The 16813-nt window shown below is 36.9% G+C and overlaps 1 protein-coding gene across 1 annotated transcript; it reads left to right on the plus strand.

Annotated features, from left to right (window-relative positions):
- Positions 1-974: 974 nt before the first annotated feature.
- Positions 975-5213, plus strand: LOC120205722 (probable methyltransferase PMT11). The gene is made up of 9 exons (XM_039205554.1): positions 975-1643; positions 2271-2423; positions 2517-2787; positions 3150-3260; positions 3483-3642; positions 3886-4143; positions 4235-4357; positions 4571-4648; positions 4932-5213. Exons 1-9 carry the CDS (start codon positions 1002-1004, stop codon positions 5128-5130), a joined length of 1995 nt encoding a protein of 664 aa, XP_039061485.1. The 5' UTR covers positions 975-1001; the 3' UTR covers positions 5131-5213.
- Positions 5214-16813: the final 11600 nt, after the last annotated feature.

Genomic DNA, 16813 nt, shown 5'->3' on the forward strand with positions numbered 1-16813 from the left:
CAAATAACTCGATTTTTTTACTCGATTAGAGTTGACTCGATCGACCTCTAGGTTTAGAGGGATGAAGTACTAGAACCCCTAAGTAAGGTTAGATATTTAAACATTTGTGTTTGCTAATAAAGTAAACTGAGTTGCGAGAATCACTTTCATATCTATAGTACCTAATTTGGACTAGTCGGTAAATGAATCAGATATCAATAATTAACTGAAAAAAATTTAACCATTAATTGATTTTTGTTGACTATCCAGAATGATCTATTTGAAGTAAAAATTGAAACATAAGGGTTTATCACAGAAAAATATTTAATAGTACAACTGAATTAGAGTAACAAAAATTGAAAACTTCCGGCAAGGGTTAGTGTTTAATCGAGTGGAGTGGAGTGGAGTGGAGTAAGAAAGAATTCGAGTTATTTGAGTTGATGAATTTTATTTTATAATTTGAAGTTGACTTAATTTTTTTAGTCAAGTCAAGTAAAGATATTTCAAGTTATTCGAGTTAACGAGTAATATTTTACAACTCTAAATTGACTTGAAATTTTTTGAGTCGAGTTTATAAAATTCTAGTCGAGTCTATTCTAATTTTCGAGTTTGTGTTTAAATTTAATTATAAATATTTATAACATTATCATATTTGATTCAAATTTAAATAATTTTTTATAACTATATACAATACATGTGTATTTTTTATATTTTTTCATATGTGATATATATTTATGATACAGAGTCGAGAGACTCAACTCAAACTTTAAAAATTAATCTATTAATTATTAAAAAATTTTGAATTATTATTTAAATTTTTCGAGTTATATTTTATAAGTTTGAATTTAAAACATTTTTTAATTGAGCCGAATTTGTAAAATTATAACTTTTGGTACAACTATGGCTCTTTTGTCCACCGACAAGCGAGGAGTGAGGCTAGGTTGTAAGCAAAACACAAATCAAGCAAATTTGCAGGTTTCCAAAGATTTTCAAAGAAAGTCGTTTTGAGGCGTTCATCAACCATGAAACTTCTCGGCTATGTCGATTCGCTCAAAAGCCAAACGTCGATCAAATTTGCGGCCTTTATTTTCATCTCCTTGTTTTTCTTCTACTTAGGAAGGCACTGGTCCGATGGTTCCCGTCAACTCATCTTCTTCCCCCGTCAATCCCCTTCTGAAGCGACATCATCTTCACCTTCCGTCTCTCTTTCTCGTAACCTCAATAAAGAATTCAACATCTCCGCTCTCATTAACACTCCCGGACCACCTCCAGTTAAAAAAGTTCGGCCTCCTCCTCCTCCGCCGGAGTTCGAGACTTTCGGTATTGTAGACGAGAACGGTATGATGTCGGATAAGTTTGAGATTGGGGAGCTCGATCTGAACTTGGTGGAGAATTGGTGGAACGGAACGGAGATTGAAGTGAAAACGGGAAAAGAGGGTGTTAAGTCTACGTTTACGGTTAAGAAATTTGGGTTTTGTGGAGAGAATATGAAAGACTATATACCGTGTTTGGATAACGTGGAAGCCATTAAGAGGCTTAAATCGACGGAGAGAGGGGAGAGATTTGAACGACATTGCCCGGAGAAAGTGAAAGGATTGAATTGTTTGATTCCGACTCCTAAAGGATATCATCCTCCGATCCCCTGGCCTAGGAGCCGCGATGAGGTACATTGTTATGTTTAATTTTGAAGTGTGTATATTATTGGGTTGTTTAGCTAGAATCAATAATGTGTGATTTATTTCTTAGCTCCTTCTGGTTTTGGCTCTTTGGAAAGGACTAATTTAATGGAATGCAGAGTATCGTGCTGAGCTGAGTGAGTTTCCTTCACAAGTTCACAATTTTAAAGTGCTTAGGAAGGACAAATTAGAGTGTTTAATTTTGGTTGGATGAAGGGAGTTTGTGTTTATAGGGGGGATTACTGTAATCCAACATGCCTTAAAGTACCAATAGAGATCAAGAAATGTACCCTAGGTTAAAGAGTTTTCCTCTTTTTTTTCCTTTTTGGTGATGACTGAGATTACAGCATTGTTGAGTGGATTTAAGTCAGCTGCTGAAGCATAGAATAGAGAGAGTTGTAAGTTTAGGTGTAATATTTTGGTGATTTTGCTTTCTTTTTTCACCATGTGTTACCGAGGCAATTGGAAGAAAAGATGTTTTCTTTTTGGCTTTTTACCCTCTTTCTTTTTTTGTGCTTTTGCAAGTATTTTTGTTACTGTTTGATTGGTTTATTGATTCTTTCTTTAATTTGTAGCGTATCTAGTTCAATATTGATGTACTGGTTCAATGTATAGGTATGGCTCAAAAATGTTCCTCATACACGTCTAGTGGATGATAATGGTGGTCAAAGTTGGATATCCAAAAAAGGGAAGGATAAACTCAAGTTTCCTGGAGGTGGCACACAGTTCATACATGGGGCAGATCAAAATCTGAATCAGATTTCTAAGGTTATTACTAAAATTTTAAATGCATAAAAAACTACAAGAAATTTGGTCCCTGGATTTTGTTTCTGATGGTTAAATTTTAATCTGTATATTCAGATGGTTCCTGATATTACATTTGGTCATAACATTCGGGTTGTTCTGGATGTTGCATGTGGTGTGGCAAGTTTTGGTGCCTATTTGATGTCTCGGAATGTTATAACCATGTCAATATCTCCCAAAGATGTCCATGAAAACCAGGTTCAATTGGCACTTGAGCGTGGAGCGCCTGCACTGGTGGCTGCATTTGCAACTCGCCGTTTATTGTACCCAAGTCAAGCTTTTGATTTGATACATTGCTCTCGATGTCGCATCAATTGGACTCGTGATGGTTAACATTTTGTTCTATCCTATCTCGTCATTTTCTGTTAGCAAAGAAAATTCAGGAAAATGTTAATAATTTTGGGTTACATTTGAATCATCTCATGAACTTCAGGATTTAGCAATCCCAAGCGCTCATTCTTTTTTATCACTTTTTTACTTTACCAATGAGAAATTTCTTCAACAATACCGGTTTCCTTTGCTTTTCCAACAAGTTTGCCTTCTACCATTACTTTAAAAAACCACTTTTGTCCCATCTTTTTTATCGGTAATGTTCTCATGTTTTCTGAGATGTCTCTAGAATATTATTTTCATGTCAAATTCCGGGATTTGTTCTAATGCATCCTTCCATTCCTATTCTTTGTAATGCAGATGGAATTTTGCTTCTCGAGGTCAATAGAATGCTCAGGGCTGGTGGATATTTTGCTTGGGCCGCCCAGCCAGTTTACAAGCATGAAGAGGCCTTTGAGGAACAATGGGAAGGTATAAAATCTGGATCTAGAAATAGAATTCATATTATGCATGCACAGAAATGTCATAACTATATTCGTCACTAGAAACTTCAAATTTATAGCAAATGAACATTTTCTTTTATCCTGGTTGAGCGGTTTTTTCCCTTTTTGGCTTGTGTTCTTTTGATCAAATGTGTTTTATAGCAGCTTGAACGGAATTACATGATTATTTCCCGATTTTCTCTATTTTCAGAGATGCTTAGTCTTACTACTCACCTCTGCTGGGATCTTGTAAAGAAGGAAGGATATATTGCAATATGGCAGAAGCCCTTGAATAACAGCTGTTATTTAAGCCGAGAAGCCAGGACTAGTCCTCCTTTATGTGATCAAGATGATGACCCAGATAATGTTTGGTATGTTCACCTCTCTGCCTTTTAGTTGGAAAACTAAGCATTATAGGATGCTTAAGAATTCTGATTTTATTTGTGATGGATTTCATAAGTTGAGTATTGTCAAGTTCATTTGTATAATGCTATAACTTCACCAGTCTTAATGGAGTAATTTTAAACCTATTCCGAAACCTATAACTTTTTCATTTTGGTTGATGCAATTAGTTTCAAGTTACGTGGTTACATGATATTTGCTTAATCTCTCAGGTATGTTGATCTGAAGGCCTGCATTAGTCAACTTCCTGAGAATGAATATGGTGCAAATGTTGCTCCTTGGCCTGCTCGTCTGCAAATCCCACCTGACAGGCTGCAGAGCATACAAATTGATTCGTCCATAGCCAGAAAAGAGCTCTTCATGGCAGAATCAAAATACTGGAATGAAATAGTGGCGAGTTATGTCCGTGTTCTACATTGGAAGAAATTTCAACTAAGAAATGTATTGGACATGAGAGCTGGCTTTGGAGGGTGTTCTTTTAACCTAGTCTTGCACTGTTCTACGTTATTATAATTGTTTCAGCATCTCTCAAATCTATGGTTGATGTATTCTTTTCTGCAGATTTGCAGCCGCTATAATTGAGAATCGACTTGATGCTTGGGTTCTAAATGTGGTCCCTGTTAGTGGGCCTAATACCTTACCTGTAATTTATGATCGTGGATTAATAGGTGTCATGCATGACTGGTACTTCTTTTTCTTAATTCCTATCTGCAAGCTCTTCGTAGTCGATTGCATTAATAATGGATGCACTTTAGTTGTATACACCTTAAATATAACCTTTCATTCTAGCTTTTACCCCCTCCATAGGATCACTTTGGTTTAATCATTTCCTTGCTTCAAAATGTTGCTACTATTGCTTTGACTGGGTTATTAGCTAAATTGTGCCCCATTTACTAGGTGCGAACCATTTGATACATACCCAAGGACGTATGATCTTTTGCATGCAGCAGGCCTTTTCTCAATTGAGAGGAAAAGGTATGCACGCCAACTCAGTCTAATATTTCTCTGCTATATGATTATTGAAGCTCTGGTCATATCACGACATCCATATTTGCTCGAAACACAGAAGATTTCAGTGAGCACCTTCAACGGTATAATGCATTTTTTAGATAAAATTTTAAGCTCAAAAAATTGCTTGTTTTATAGTAACAAAGGATGGTGGTATTTGATAGGTGGAGCATTGCCACTGCCTGACATGGGAGTTCATTATATGTTGTTCAGTTTATTTATTATTTATTGATGTATACTTTTATATCAGATGCAATATGTCTACAATCATGCTTGAAATGGACCGGATGTTGAGACCTGGTGGACGAGTATACATTCGTGATTCTCTCGATGTTATGGGTGAACTTGTAGAGATTGCAAAAGCCATGGGTTGGCATCCGACTCTACGCGATACATCTGAAGGTCCTCATGCAAGTTACAGGATATTGACATGTGACAAGCGCCATTGAACAAATTTGAACAAGAAGTCCAACTTGTATTATCTGTGATATTTACCGAAGCGTACCGAAAACGTATAATCCAGAGAGGTAAATGCATGCTTTCATTTACAAGCGAAAGAAAGGAGCTTTTGAGTATTGAAATTTTAACAGCCTTTAGAGGATTAAGGGATGCCAGCTCTTTCAGTTCTTATAATTGGCGTGGAGTCAGCTTTAGAGAAGACACTTGATTTCCTTGGCCCAAAGATAACTTGATATTATTTTACAGCTCTTTTCTAATCTAATTGTAACATATATTGTCATACTATGTGCATTTGTCCCCCGTGAGACGGTAAAAAAAGAAAGACTTGAATGTTAGATTCTGATGTCTATAATTTATTTTATTTTATTTTATTTTTCATGTATTTGGATGTGTTGGAATATAATAGTTGGATACTGTAACAAACCGAATATTTTAAAATAATATTTAATTGAAATTTGAGGTTTTAATTGTGAAAATTGGTAAATTTTGGAGACTAAATTAGAAGTTTTTAAAACTTGTAACTTGTTTTAGAGTTAAAAAAATTTAGAGATAGCCCTGAAATTTACCCAAGAAAAATTGGTCAGATTGTTGTTATATACGTGCAATTGGTTTCAATCAGAAATCAATTGCTCCCAAAATCTTCTCCCAATCTCGACTTCCGATAATGATCTTGACGTCGTCTGAATTCTGATCGTCGTTTTGAAACCATCGTGTTCGTTATCGAGTGAGGAACAATTCCCTTAAATTAATTGAGGTGAAACGTTGTTAAACGCCGTGAATTTCAAGTCAAAGCCTCGACGTTTTTTTTAGCTCAATCGCCGAGAAAATTTTAAATTCATCGCCGATCAATGCTCCGTTTACGACACCTCCCGCACCATCGTGTTCCTTGTGCCGTTCCGAGTCCGCCGGTGTCATCCTCGGTCTCCGTCGACGGCGGCGCGTGGGGAGGTGAAGCAGTCAAACTTTCCGATTTGTTGAAAACGAGCTCTCTGCCGTTCAAAAATTTGAACCGAGCTTTGTAAGTATCTCGAAATCGCTTAAAATAATTTTTAAGAATTTTTCTGTAATTGTTCCGACGCTTATAGACGCCGCACGCGCCGCCACTACACGTGGGGAAGGCTAAAATAACCGGTTTGACCAGTTTTTCAAAGGGTTGATCGGTTTTGACCCGACCCGTTGACCCGATCCGACCGTTGACCGTTGATCGGGAGACATTTTGGGAATTAATTCAAAATAAGTGCTATTTAAGGAATTAATTTGAAATGGGTGTTATTTTGGGAATTAATTCGAAAAAGGTGTTATTTTGAGAATTTAATTCGAAAAGTGCTATTTTGAGAATTTAATTTGAAAAAGGTGCTATTATGGTATTTATTAAAAACAAAGGTGTTATTTCTGTAAAATGGTTGACAGTTTGTTGACCACCTTTGACCAAAACTTTGACCGACTTTGACCGGCTATTAAACAGTCGTTAATCTTTTCCGAGAATACCTATCCTGACAATTTTCATCGTCCCGAATTCGTTTTTGGGGTCCGTTTTGCTAAATTCGAACCCGAAAGTCTCCAAATCGTCAGTCAAACCTGTTGACTTTGATTTTGACCAAGAATTCAGAATTTCGAATGGTTATACTTTATGTTTTTCGACGTCCTAAATCTGATTCCGAAGTCCGTTTTGCCAAATTCTGACCCGAAATTCTCAAATCAAGCATGTGAACCCAAAAATGCTTAGTATTTTAATATTTTGATTATTTAATTGAGTTTTGGTTAAGGAATTGATTCAATAAAATATTGTATGAAGGTACTGGTATTTCATCTGAGCAAGGATCAGTTAGGTCCGGTGTTGTCTGTTCGTTAGATCAGTCTGAATCGCGTACTACGAGAATTACCCGTAGGTTTCCGTATATTATTTAAATAATATTTAGATTATTTATATTAGGATTCCAATATGGATTTTTCCAATTCGTAGGATCTAGCGCTGCAGCAGAGCGTGATCGACAAACCCAGTAATAATAAGCTTCTCTATCTGATTTCTCAGACTGTTACATATGTGTTTCCCGACAGTGTTAATTATTTCTGTTTTAAAATATACATCTGAACATTATGTATCTGATATCTGATTTACAGCATATTTTTGATATGATCTCTGGTTACAGTATTTTATACTGATTTTCAGAATATTGATTATCCGATATTTGAAATTCTGTATACTACTGATTTGTCTTCTGATTTCTGTATTTCTGTATATGATTTTTAATCATGAACACTTTTATGTTTTAAAGAATTAATCATTGTTTTCATTCAAATACATTCATGAACAATTATTGAAGGGGTATTGTTGAAGGAAGTATATCCGCAGGTTCTTTGGCTTTGTGCTCAGAGCCTTATTTGATGTGTGGGCTGGGTGTATGGTTCTAGGGAACCTACACATTCTGATGTGAGTGGCTGGGGTAGTGTTCATATTTTTTTTAAAAATGACATGATTGCATAAACCGACTTTACTGGAATATTTTTATCAGTATGTTTTTATATACACTGTATGGAACACACTGAGCTTTTCGCTCATTCTATAGATTTTACCTTTTTTCAGATAACAGCAGACCGTAAGCTAGCAGATTTGGCATAAGGGAGATCAACTACTTATTTTGTACGGACATATATCTCTATATATTTTTCGGTTATATTTGGTGACATGTATTTGCTATCGTTTTGGATATATATGTATTATTAATACATTTTGTTATGTATTAAATCTAATGTATTGTAAGATGTAAAAAAAACCTCTGAATGGGACATGTGACCACTTATATTTGGGTCTAACTTACAGACCGGGTCTGGGGGGTTACATTGGTGGTATCAGAGCCTTCGGTTTTAAACACTCGGACTGTATATGGGTCCTAAACTTTGGATTTTTATGAAATTTAAAAAAAAAATGTCACCTTATTTTATGATTTAAAAGTTTTCTCGAGATCCCTAATGCTAATCTGACATATGTTTTAAACTCTTTCTGTAGAGCCTTATAGATCCAACAATGAGTGATGCTAGAGGTCGTAGGACAGGACGTGGCCGTGGTTGAGGGCAAGTCACTCGACCTTCTGTTACGATCGACGATCTGATGTCTCCACGTGATCCTCCTGTTCCGTAAGTAGATCCGACCCTTTCTCATGATGACCAGTTTACTCCTGTGAGAGATCCTCCCGTCACTGGAGATGAGGATATTGACATGAATGAAGATGCCATTAATAGAGCTATATTCCGCATGTTTCAGAGAGCTGCCAAAGCCCCTAGTAATATGACTGCGGTTGAGATTTCAAATTCTCTGGTTGCTGATGGTGTAGTTCCATTCGAGGGCATTACTGGTGGACCTCCGACAGACGCTGAGTATTAGCTGGTGGACACAGAGAGGATTATGGATGAGATGGACCTCAGACCTGAGCAAAAGTTAAAGGGGGCCCTAACTATGTTGAAGAAAGAAAGCTTCAGAAGGTGGCAATCCATTTCTGGTAGTATTCCAAGGAACCAATTAACAAGGGATCTTTTCAAGACGCGCTTTCGGAGTCGCTACATCGGAGAGAGATATCTGCAAGAGCGACGCCAGGAGTTTCAGAATCTGGAGCAGGGTAATATGTCTGTTATGGATTACGAGGTGGAGTTCATTCGATTGAGCCGTTATGCTCCTGGACTTGTTGACACTGAGACGGATCGATGCTTGAGGTTCGAGAATAGACTCAGGTATGAGATTAGGAGTCGAGTCGCTACCCACCAAGAGAGGAATTTTGATGCTTTGGTTGAGATAGCCAAGACTGCTGAGGAAATAGAGCGACTGGGTATGGAGCACAAGAGAGATAGTGATCGAGCTCAAACCCGATTCAGGAGGCCTTCTGGTTCTGTTGATTCTTCTGCATATCCTAGCAAGAGAGACAGGGGTGATTCCTTTCAGAGAGGCGGTGTGAGTGTCAGACTTACTGTATCTGGTTCTTCAGCTGTTCAACCTTCTAGACATGGTGGATCTTCTGGGTTACAATCTTTGCAGACTTGTGATTATTGTGGGAAACATCATCTTGGGGAATGCAGGAGATAATTTGGCACCTGTTTTAAATGTGGTTCTGGTGACTATTTGATAAAGGATTGTCCAATGTCAGTTACTGCAGTTCAGACACCAGCTCGTATTCCCGCTCGTACTCAGAGTACTGTTCAGACTCCTGCGGGTGGTCGTACTCAGGAGAGAGCACCTGGATCGGCTAGAAGAGGCCGAGCATCTCAGAGTAGGGGTCTAATCAGATCTGAGGCCACACAACCTGCATTGGTTTACACTGCCAGACTTTGACAAGATCATGATGGGCCTAATGTGACTGCAGGTACTGTTGCTATTCATTCAGTTCCATACTTTGCATTGTTTGATAGTGGCTCTACCAATTCCTATGTATCGTATTCTGTTTCTGAGGGTCTAAATATTCCTGTTGAGAATACTGAGCATTCGGTGATAGTTCAAAGTCCCTTAGGCAAGTCCATTATGTTGGATGTATTTATAGAGAGTGCCCTATTGAGATCAATGGAGATATTTTTCTGGCTGACCTGATGGAGTTACCTTTAGAAGAGTTTGATTTGATTCTCGACGTAGATTGGTTGGACAAACATCGAGTAAATATTGATTTTGAGACTAAGAGAGCTGTTTTGAAGACCCCGGATAATCGAAAGATTGTAATGATCGGGGAATGTCTTGGATTTCTGACAAATGTTGTATCTGCTTTGATAGCTGAGAAGATGATCAGGAAAGATTGCGAGGCGTTTCTTGCTTATATATTAGATACTAGTAGTTTTCAGTCTGATATTGAAGGTATCCGAATTGTCAAGGAATTTTCCGATGTTTTTCCCGAGGAGTTGCCTGGATTACCTCCGGATAGAGAAGTTGAGTTTGAGATTGAAATCTATTCAGGTTCCACTCCGGTTTCAATGGCTCCTTATCGTATGGCCCCAAAGGAGCTTAAGGAACTGAAAGTTCAACTCCAAGAGTTGTTGGACAGAGGATTTATCCGACCCAGTGTATCACCGTGGGGAGCCCCAGTTCTCTTTGTCAAGAAGAAAGATGAGACATTGAGACTCTGTATTGATTATAGGAAACTGAACAAGCTCACAGTCAAAAACAAATATCCTCTGCCCAGGATTGATGATCTATTTGACCAATTTCGAGGGGCTTCTATATTTTCAAAAATAGACTTGAGGTCTGGTTATTATCAACTCAAAGTGAAAGATTCAGATATTCCGAATACTGCTTTCCGTACTCGGTATGGGCACTATGAGTTTTTAGTGATGTCATTCGGGTTAACAAATGCCCCTGCTGCTTTTATGGATTTGATACATCGGATGTTTCGACCTTATTTGTATCAGTTTGTAGTTGTGTTCATTGATGACATACTGGTGTATTCTAGAAGTGAAGCAGAACATGAGAAGCATTTAAGGATTGTTCTACAGATTCTCAGGGAGAATAAGCTATACGCTAAGTTGAGCAAGTGTGAATTCTGGCTCAACGAAGTGACTTTTCTTGGACATATCATTTCTGCTAATGGTATTCGGGTGGATCCAAGCAAAGTGGAGGCTATTTTGAACTAGAAGCAACCCAGGAACATTTCGGAGATCCGTAGTTTCTTGGGCTTAGCTGGTTACTACCGTCGTTTTGTTGAGGGGTTCTCCCTTATTGCTGCTCCTATGACGAAACTGTTGAGGAAGGATATTCCATTTGTCTGGTCTGAGGACCAACAAGCTAGCTTTGAGAAATTGAAGACTATTTTAACTCAAGCTCCAGTGTTGATTCAGCCTGAATCTGGGAAAGATTTTTCTGTCTACAGTGATGCTTCTCATTCTGGATTAGGATGTGTTTTGATGCAAGATGGGAAGGTTGTCGCTTATGCGTCGCGTCAGTTAAAGCCGCATGAGCGTAACTATCCTATTCACGATCTGGAGTTAGCTGCTGTGGTCTTTGCTTTAAAGATCTGAAGACACTACCTCTACGGAGAAAAGTGTTATATGTATACTGATCACAAGAGTCTGAAGTATCTACTTACTCACAAAGAATTAAATTTGAGACAGCGTCGCTGGTTAGAGCTTCTAAAGGACTATGATTTAGAGATAGAATATCATCCAGGGAAGGCTAATGTAGTGGCAGACGCCTTGAGTCATGAGGCGATATCAGATCTCAGAGCCTTATTCGCCAACTTGAGTTTATTTGATGATAATAGTCTGTTAGCAGAGTTGCAGGTTAAGCCTACTTTGGCCGAGGAGATTAAGACCAAACAACTTTTGGATAGCTCATTGCTCTCCATTATTGAACAAGTTAAACAAGGATCGAGTTCAGAGTATATTATGGATCAGGATGGTATTTTGTGTTTTCACGGTCGTTACTGCGTTCCTAAAGATGATGAATTGAGACGAGTTATTCTTCAGGAGGCTCATAGTAGTCTTTATGCTATGCATTCTGGCGGGGGACAAAATGTACAATAATCTTAAAGAGCGCTACTTCTGGACTGGTATGAAAAAGAATATTTCAGATTTTGTGGCGAGGTGTTTGACTTGTCAGCAGGTTAAAGCAGAACACCAGCATCCATCTGGATTGTTACAGTCAATTAAGATTCCTGAGTGGAAATGGGAGCGCATTACAATGGACTTCGTTACTGGTCTTCCTCTGACTCCTTCTAAAAAGGATTCTATTTGGGTGATAGTTGATCGACTCACCAAGTCAGCGCATTTTATCCTTATTCGGGTTAATTATTCTCTAGACAAGCTGGCTAAGTTGTACATTTCTGAGATCGTTAGACTTCATGGTGTTCCGTTGTCTATCATATCTGATCGAGATCAGAGGTTCACTTCCAGGTTCTGGAAGGCTTTGCACGAGGCTCTGGGTACTCGTTTGAATTTCAATATAGCTTTTCATCCTCAGACTGATGGACAGTCTGAACGAGTTATTCAGGTGTTGGAGGATATGTTACGGGGTTGTGTGATTGATTTCCATGGTAGTTGGGAAGATTTCTTGCCATTAGCTGAGTTTGCTTACAATAATAGTTACCAGGCGAGTATTTGCATGGCACCGTACGAGGTTCTGTATGGACGTAGATGTCGTACTCCTATATGTTGGACAGAGTTACATGATAGAAAAATTTTGGGTCTAGATTTGGTTCGAGAGACTGAAGATACTGTCAGACTGATCCGTGATCGCTTAAGAGAGGCATTTGATAGGCAGAAGTCATACGCAGATAAGCGACGTAAGGATATCGAGTTTGAGGTTGAAGATCAGATTTTTCTTAAAGTATCTCCATGGAAGAAGGTATTGAGATTTGGACGTAAAGGTAAACTGAGTCCGATATTTATTGGGCCGTATCGTATTCTGAAGAAAGTCGGACCTGTTGCTTATCAACTTGAGTTGCCTCCCCAGCTCAGTCATATTCATGATGTTTTTCATGTGTCTATGTTGAGGCGATACCGTCCAGATCCGGATCACATCATTCAGGTTGATGAGGTAGAGCTGAGACCTGATTTGTCATATGAGGAAGAGCCTATTCAGGTTTTAGAGAGGGATGAGCGAGTTCTTCGGAATAGGCGTATTCCAATGGTCAAAGTTCAGTGGAGTAATCGTAGCCCCTCAGAAGCTATTTGGGAGACTTTGGAGTCAATGGAGGCTCAATTTCCTCATCTATTTTCATAAGGTAAATTTCAAGGACGAAATTTCTTGTAGAGGGGGAGAATTGTAACAACCCGAATATTTCAAAATAATATTTAATTAAAATTTGAGGTTTTAATTGTAAAAATTGGTAAATTTTGGGGACTAAATTAGAAGTTTTTAAAACTTGTAGCTTGTTTTAGAGTTAAAAAAAATTCAGGGACTAAGCCCTGAATTTACCCAAGGAAAGTTGGTCAGATTGTTGTTATATACGTGCAATTGGTTTCAATCAGAAACCAATTGCTCCCAAAATCCTCTCTCCCAACCTCAACTTCCGATAACGATCCCGACGCCGTCTGAATTCCGATCGTCGTTTTGAAACGACCATCGTGTTCGTTATCGAGGGAGGAACAATTCCCTTAAAAAGCCGTGAATTTCAAATCAAAGCCTCGACCTTTTTTTAGCTCAATCGTCGAGAAAATCTTAAATTCATCGCCGATCGTTGCTCCGTTTACGACACCTCCCGCACCATCGTGTTCCTTGTGCCGTTCCGAGTCCGCCGGTGTCATTCTCGGTCTTCGTCGACGGCGGCGCGTGGGGAGGTGAAGTAGTCAAACTTTCTGATTTGTTGAAAACGAGCTCTCCGCCGTTCAAAAATTTGAACCGAGCTTTGTAAGTATCACGAAATTGCTCAAAATGATTTTTAGGAATTTTTTTGTAATTTTTCCGTTGCTTATAGACGCCGCACGCGCCCCCACGCACCGCCACTGCGCGTGGGGAAGGCTAAAATAACTGGTTTAATCGGTTTTTCAAATGGTTGACCGGTTTGACCGATTTTGACCCGACCCGTTGACCCGACCCGACCGTTGACCGTTGACTGGGTGATATTTTGGGAATTAATTCGAAATGGATGCTATTTTGGGAATTAATTCGAAAAAGTGCTATTTTGGAAATTTAATTTGAAAAGGTGCTATTTTGGGAATTTAATTTGAAAAAGGTGATATTTTGGGAATTTAATTAAAAAAAAGTACTATTTTGGTAATTATTTTAAAAAGGGTGCTATTTCTGTAAAATGGTTGACAGTTTGTTGACCACCTTTGACCAGAACTTTGACCGACTCTGACCGGCTATTAAACAACCGTTAATCTTTTCAAAGAATACTTATCCTGACAGTTTTTGATGTTCCGAATCCGTTTTTGGGGTCCGTTTCGCTAAATTCGAACCCGAAAGTCTCCAAATCGTCAGTCAAACCTGTTGACTTTGATTTTGACCAAGAATTCAGAATTTCGAAAGGTTATACTTTATGTTTTTCGACGTCCTGAATCTGATTCCGAAGTCCGGTTTGCCAAATTCTGACCCGAAATTCTCAAATCAAGCATGTGAACCCAAAAATGCTTAGTATTTTAATATTTTGATTATTTAATTGAGTTTTGGTTAAGGAATTGATTCAATAAAATATTGTATGAAGGTACTGGTATTTCACCTGAGCAAGGATCAGTTAGGTCCGGTGTTGTCCGTTCGTTAGATCAGTCTGAACCGCGTACTACGAGAATTACCCGTAGGTTTTCGTATATTATTTAAATAATATTTAGATTATTTATGTTAGGATTCCAATATGAATTTTTACAATTCTTAGGATCTAGTGCTGCAGCAGAGCGTGATCGACAAACCTAGTAATAAGCTTCCCTATCTTATTTCTCAGATTGTTACATGTGTGTTTCCCGACAGTGTTAATTATTTCTGTTTTAAAATATACATCTGAACATTATATATATGATTTCTGATTTACCGCATATTTCTGATATGATCTCTGGTTACGGTATTTTTTTACCGATTTTCAGAATATTGATTATTCGATATCTGAAATTTTATATACTACTGATTTGTCTTCTGATTTCTGTATTTATGTATATGATTTTTAAGCATGAACACTTTTATATTTTAAAGAATTAATCATTGTTTTCATTCAAATACATTCATGAACAATTATTGGAGGGGAATTGTTGAAGGAAGTATATCCGCAGGTTCCTCGGCTTTGTGCTCAGGGCCTTATTTGATGTGTGGCCTAGGTGTATGGTTCTGGAGAACCTACACATTCTGATGTGATGGGCTGGGGGTAGTGCTCATATTTTTTTTAAAAACGATATGATTGCATAAACCAACTTTACTGGAATATTTTTATTAGTATATTTTTATATACACTGTATGGAACACACTGAGCTTTTCGCTCATTCTATAGTTTTTACCATTTTTCAGATAACAACAGACCGTAAGTTAGCAGATTTAGCATAAGGGAGATCAACTACTTATTTTGTACGAACATATATCTCTATATATTTTTCGGTTATATTTGGTGACATGTATTTGCTATCGTTTTGGATATATCTGTATTATTAATACATTTTGTTCTGTATTAAATCTAATGTATTGTAAGATATAAAAAAAAAACCTCTGAATGAGATATGTGACCACTTAGATTAGGGTTTAACTTATAGACCGAGTTTGGGGTTACAGATACTGATTTTAATGAAATTAGAAAATGGAATTAGAATAATTTTCTTTTATTCTTTGAATTGGATTGATCTGTAATATGGTTTGAAGAGAAATTATCCGATCCACTAATGGCTGCTCAATTTTCTGAAAAAAGAAATAAATGTTTACCAATGTGCGTGGCCATTGTTGCTGTTCGAAAAGAATGCATTTTATATTATATTAATAGCAATTTATATTTATATTATTCAAAATTTATTTACAAGTGACAAGATTTGTTTCACCTTTAGCTGGAATCCGTCTCGTATTTTATTTTCAGATATCTTTTTTTCCCTTTTAAATATATACATATTCTAAATTATCTTTAAATACAGATAAATATCGATATTCAATAGGAACATTTAAATTTTTTAAATAAAACAGATTAATATTTTATATTTAAATGCTCACTCACTTTGTTAGAAAAGATTTTTTAAATTTACTTTTGAAATGTTTAACATGATATTCATATTTTAAAAGATATTTTTAAAAATTTGTGATTAATTGAAAACTTATGACCCATATTTTCTATGGGTATAAGCGGAGGTTCAATGATGACTTTATTAATCTATGTTTTACGACATTTACAATAGTGTCTCATGTATTTAAAATGGTTAGCGATAATAAAAGATTGATACTTAAAGTAGGATACTTGTGAATTGTATAAGAAAAAAAAAAACACAGCCTACATTAACAGGATAACAAGCATGAAAAATGTTTATATACCAACAATCTTAAGACATATTTTTTCTACTTTTTTTCTAATTTGAGACGATTCAGAAATCTTGATGAAATTGAGATAGTAAATCAATTCATCTTTGAGATTGTTCCTTCCGTTTCAATGAGATTGTTCCTTCCGTTTCAACTAGTTTGTTTAATCTCAAAGTGGACAAATTTGTTAACCAGAAATTGTCATTAAAAATAACATTGGTTACTGATTTTTTTTAAACTTTGATTCTGTTAGATAAAAAATAAAAAAAGGAGATTTAATTTTTTTATTCACTGGAATTATTATTAATTTTGGTTCTATTTTTTAAATAGAATAATGACCATTCCACCAATTCACTCAGCAATGCTAGAGCATTGTTCTCGACTGAAACTTCGAATCAAGTTTCGAATTTGAATCTGAACCAAACCGCAATAGCAGTTAGTCATAACAAGAAGATGTCGAAATTTTGTGGACATAATATTAAGACATGACAACCAAATATGTTGTTCTATCTGACCATGTTAAACTTGACCAAGTTCGTGAAGGAAGGTCTTCTTGTTGTTAAATAGGAAGAAGGAGAAGGAGAGGTAATCTATATTACCACCTTTAATATTGTTGAAGTTTAGAAGAACTCTGACTTTCTATGTCGGAACTATATCTTTAATGGATTACATGATTCATTGTACCCAGTGTATGATGTTTATGAAATGACTAAAGAATTGAAAAAAAGGCATTGTACCACTAATGCTAAAATGTTTTTAGTTGCCAAATTATTAAATTATACTATGGT

The sequence above is a fragment of the Hibiscus syriacus genome, unplaced genomic scaffold (genome assembly GCF_006381635.1).
Source record: "Hibiscus syriacus cultivar Baekdansim isolate YM2019G1 unplaced genomic scaffold, ASM638163v2 tig00000452_pilon, whole genome shotgun sequence".
Classification (NCBI taxonomy): Eukaryota; Viridiplantae; Streptophyta; class Magnoliopsida; order Malvales; family Malvaceae; genus Hibiscus; species Hibiscus syriacus.

Bases quoted from the DNA above. Each gene is read 5' to 3' on its own strand.
- LOC120205722 (XM_039205554.1), top strand. From the start codon at position 1,002: ATGAAACTTCTCGGCTATGTCGATTCGCTCAAAAGCCAAACGTCGATC. The intron at 3,643-3,885 runs GTATGTTCACCT...TTAATCTCTCAG, and splicing joins GATGACCCAGATAATGTTTG to GTATGTTGATCTGAAGGCCT. The intron at 4,358-4,570 runs GTACTTCTTTTT...CCCATTTACTAG, and splicing joins ATAGGTGTCATGCATGACTG to GTGCGAACCATTTGATACAT.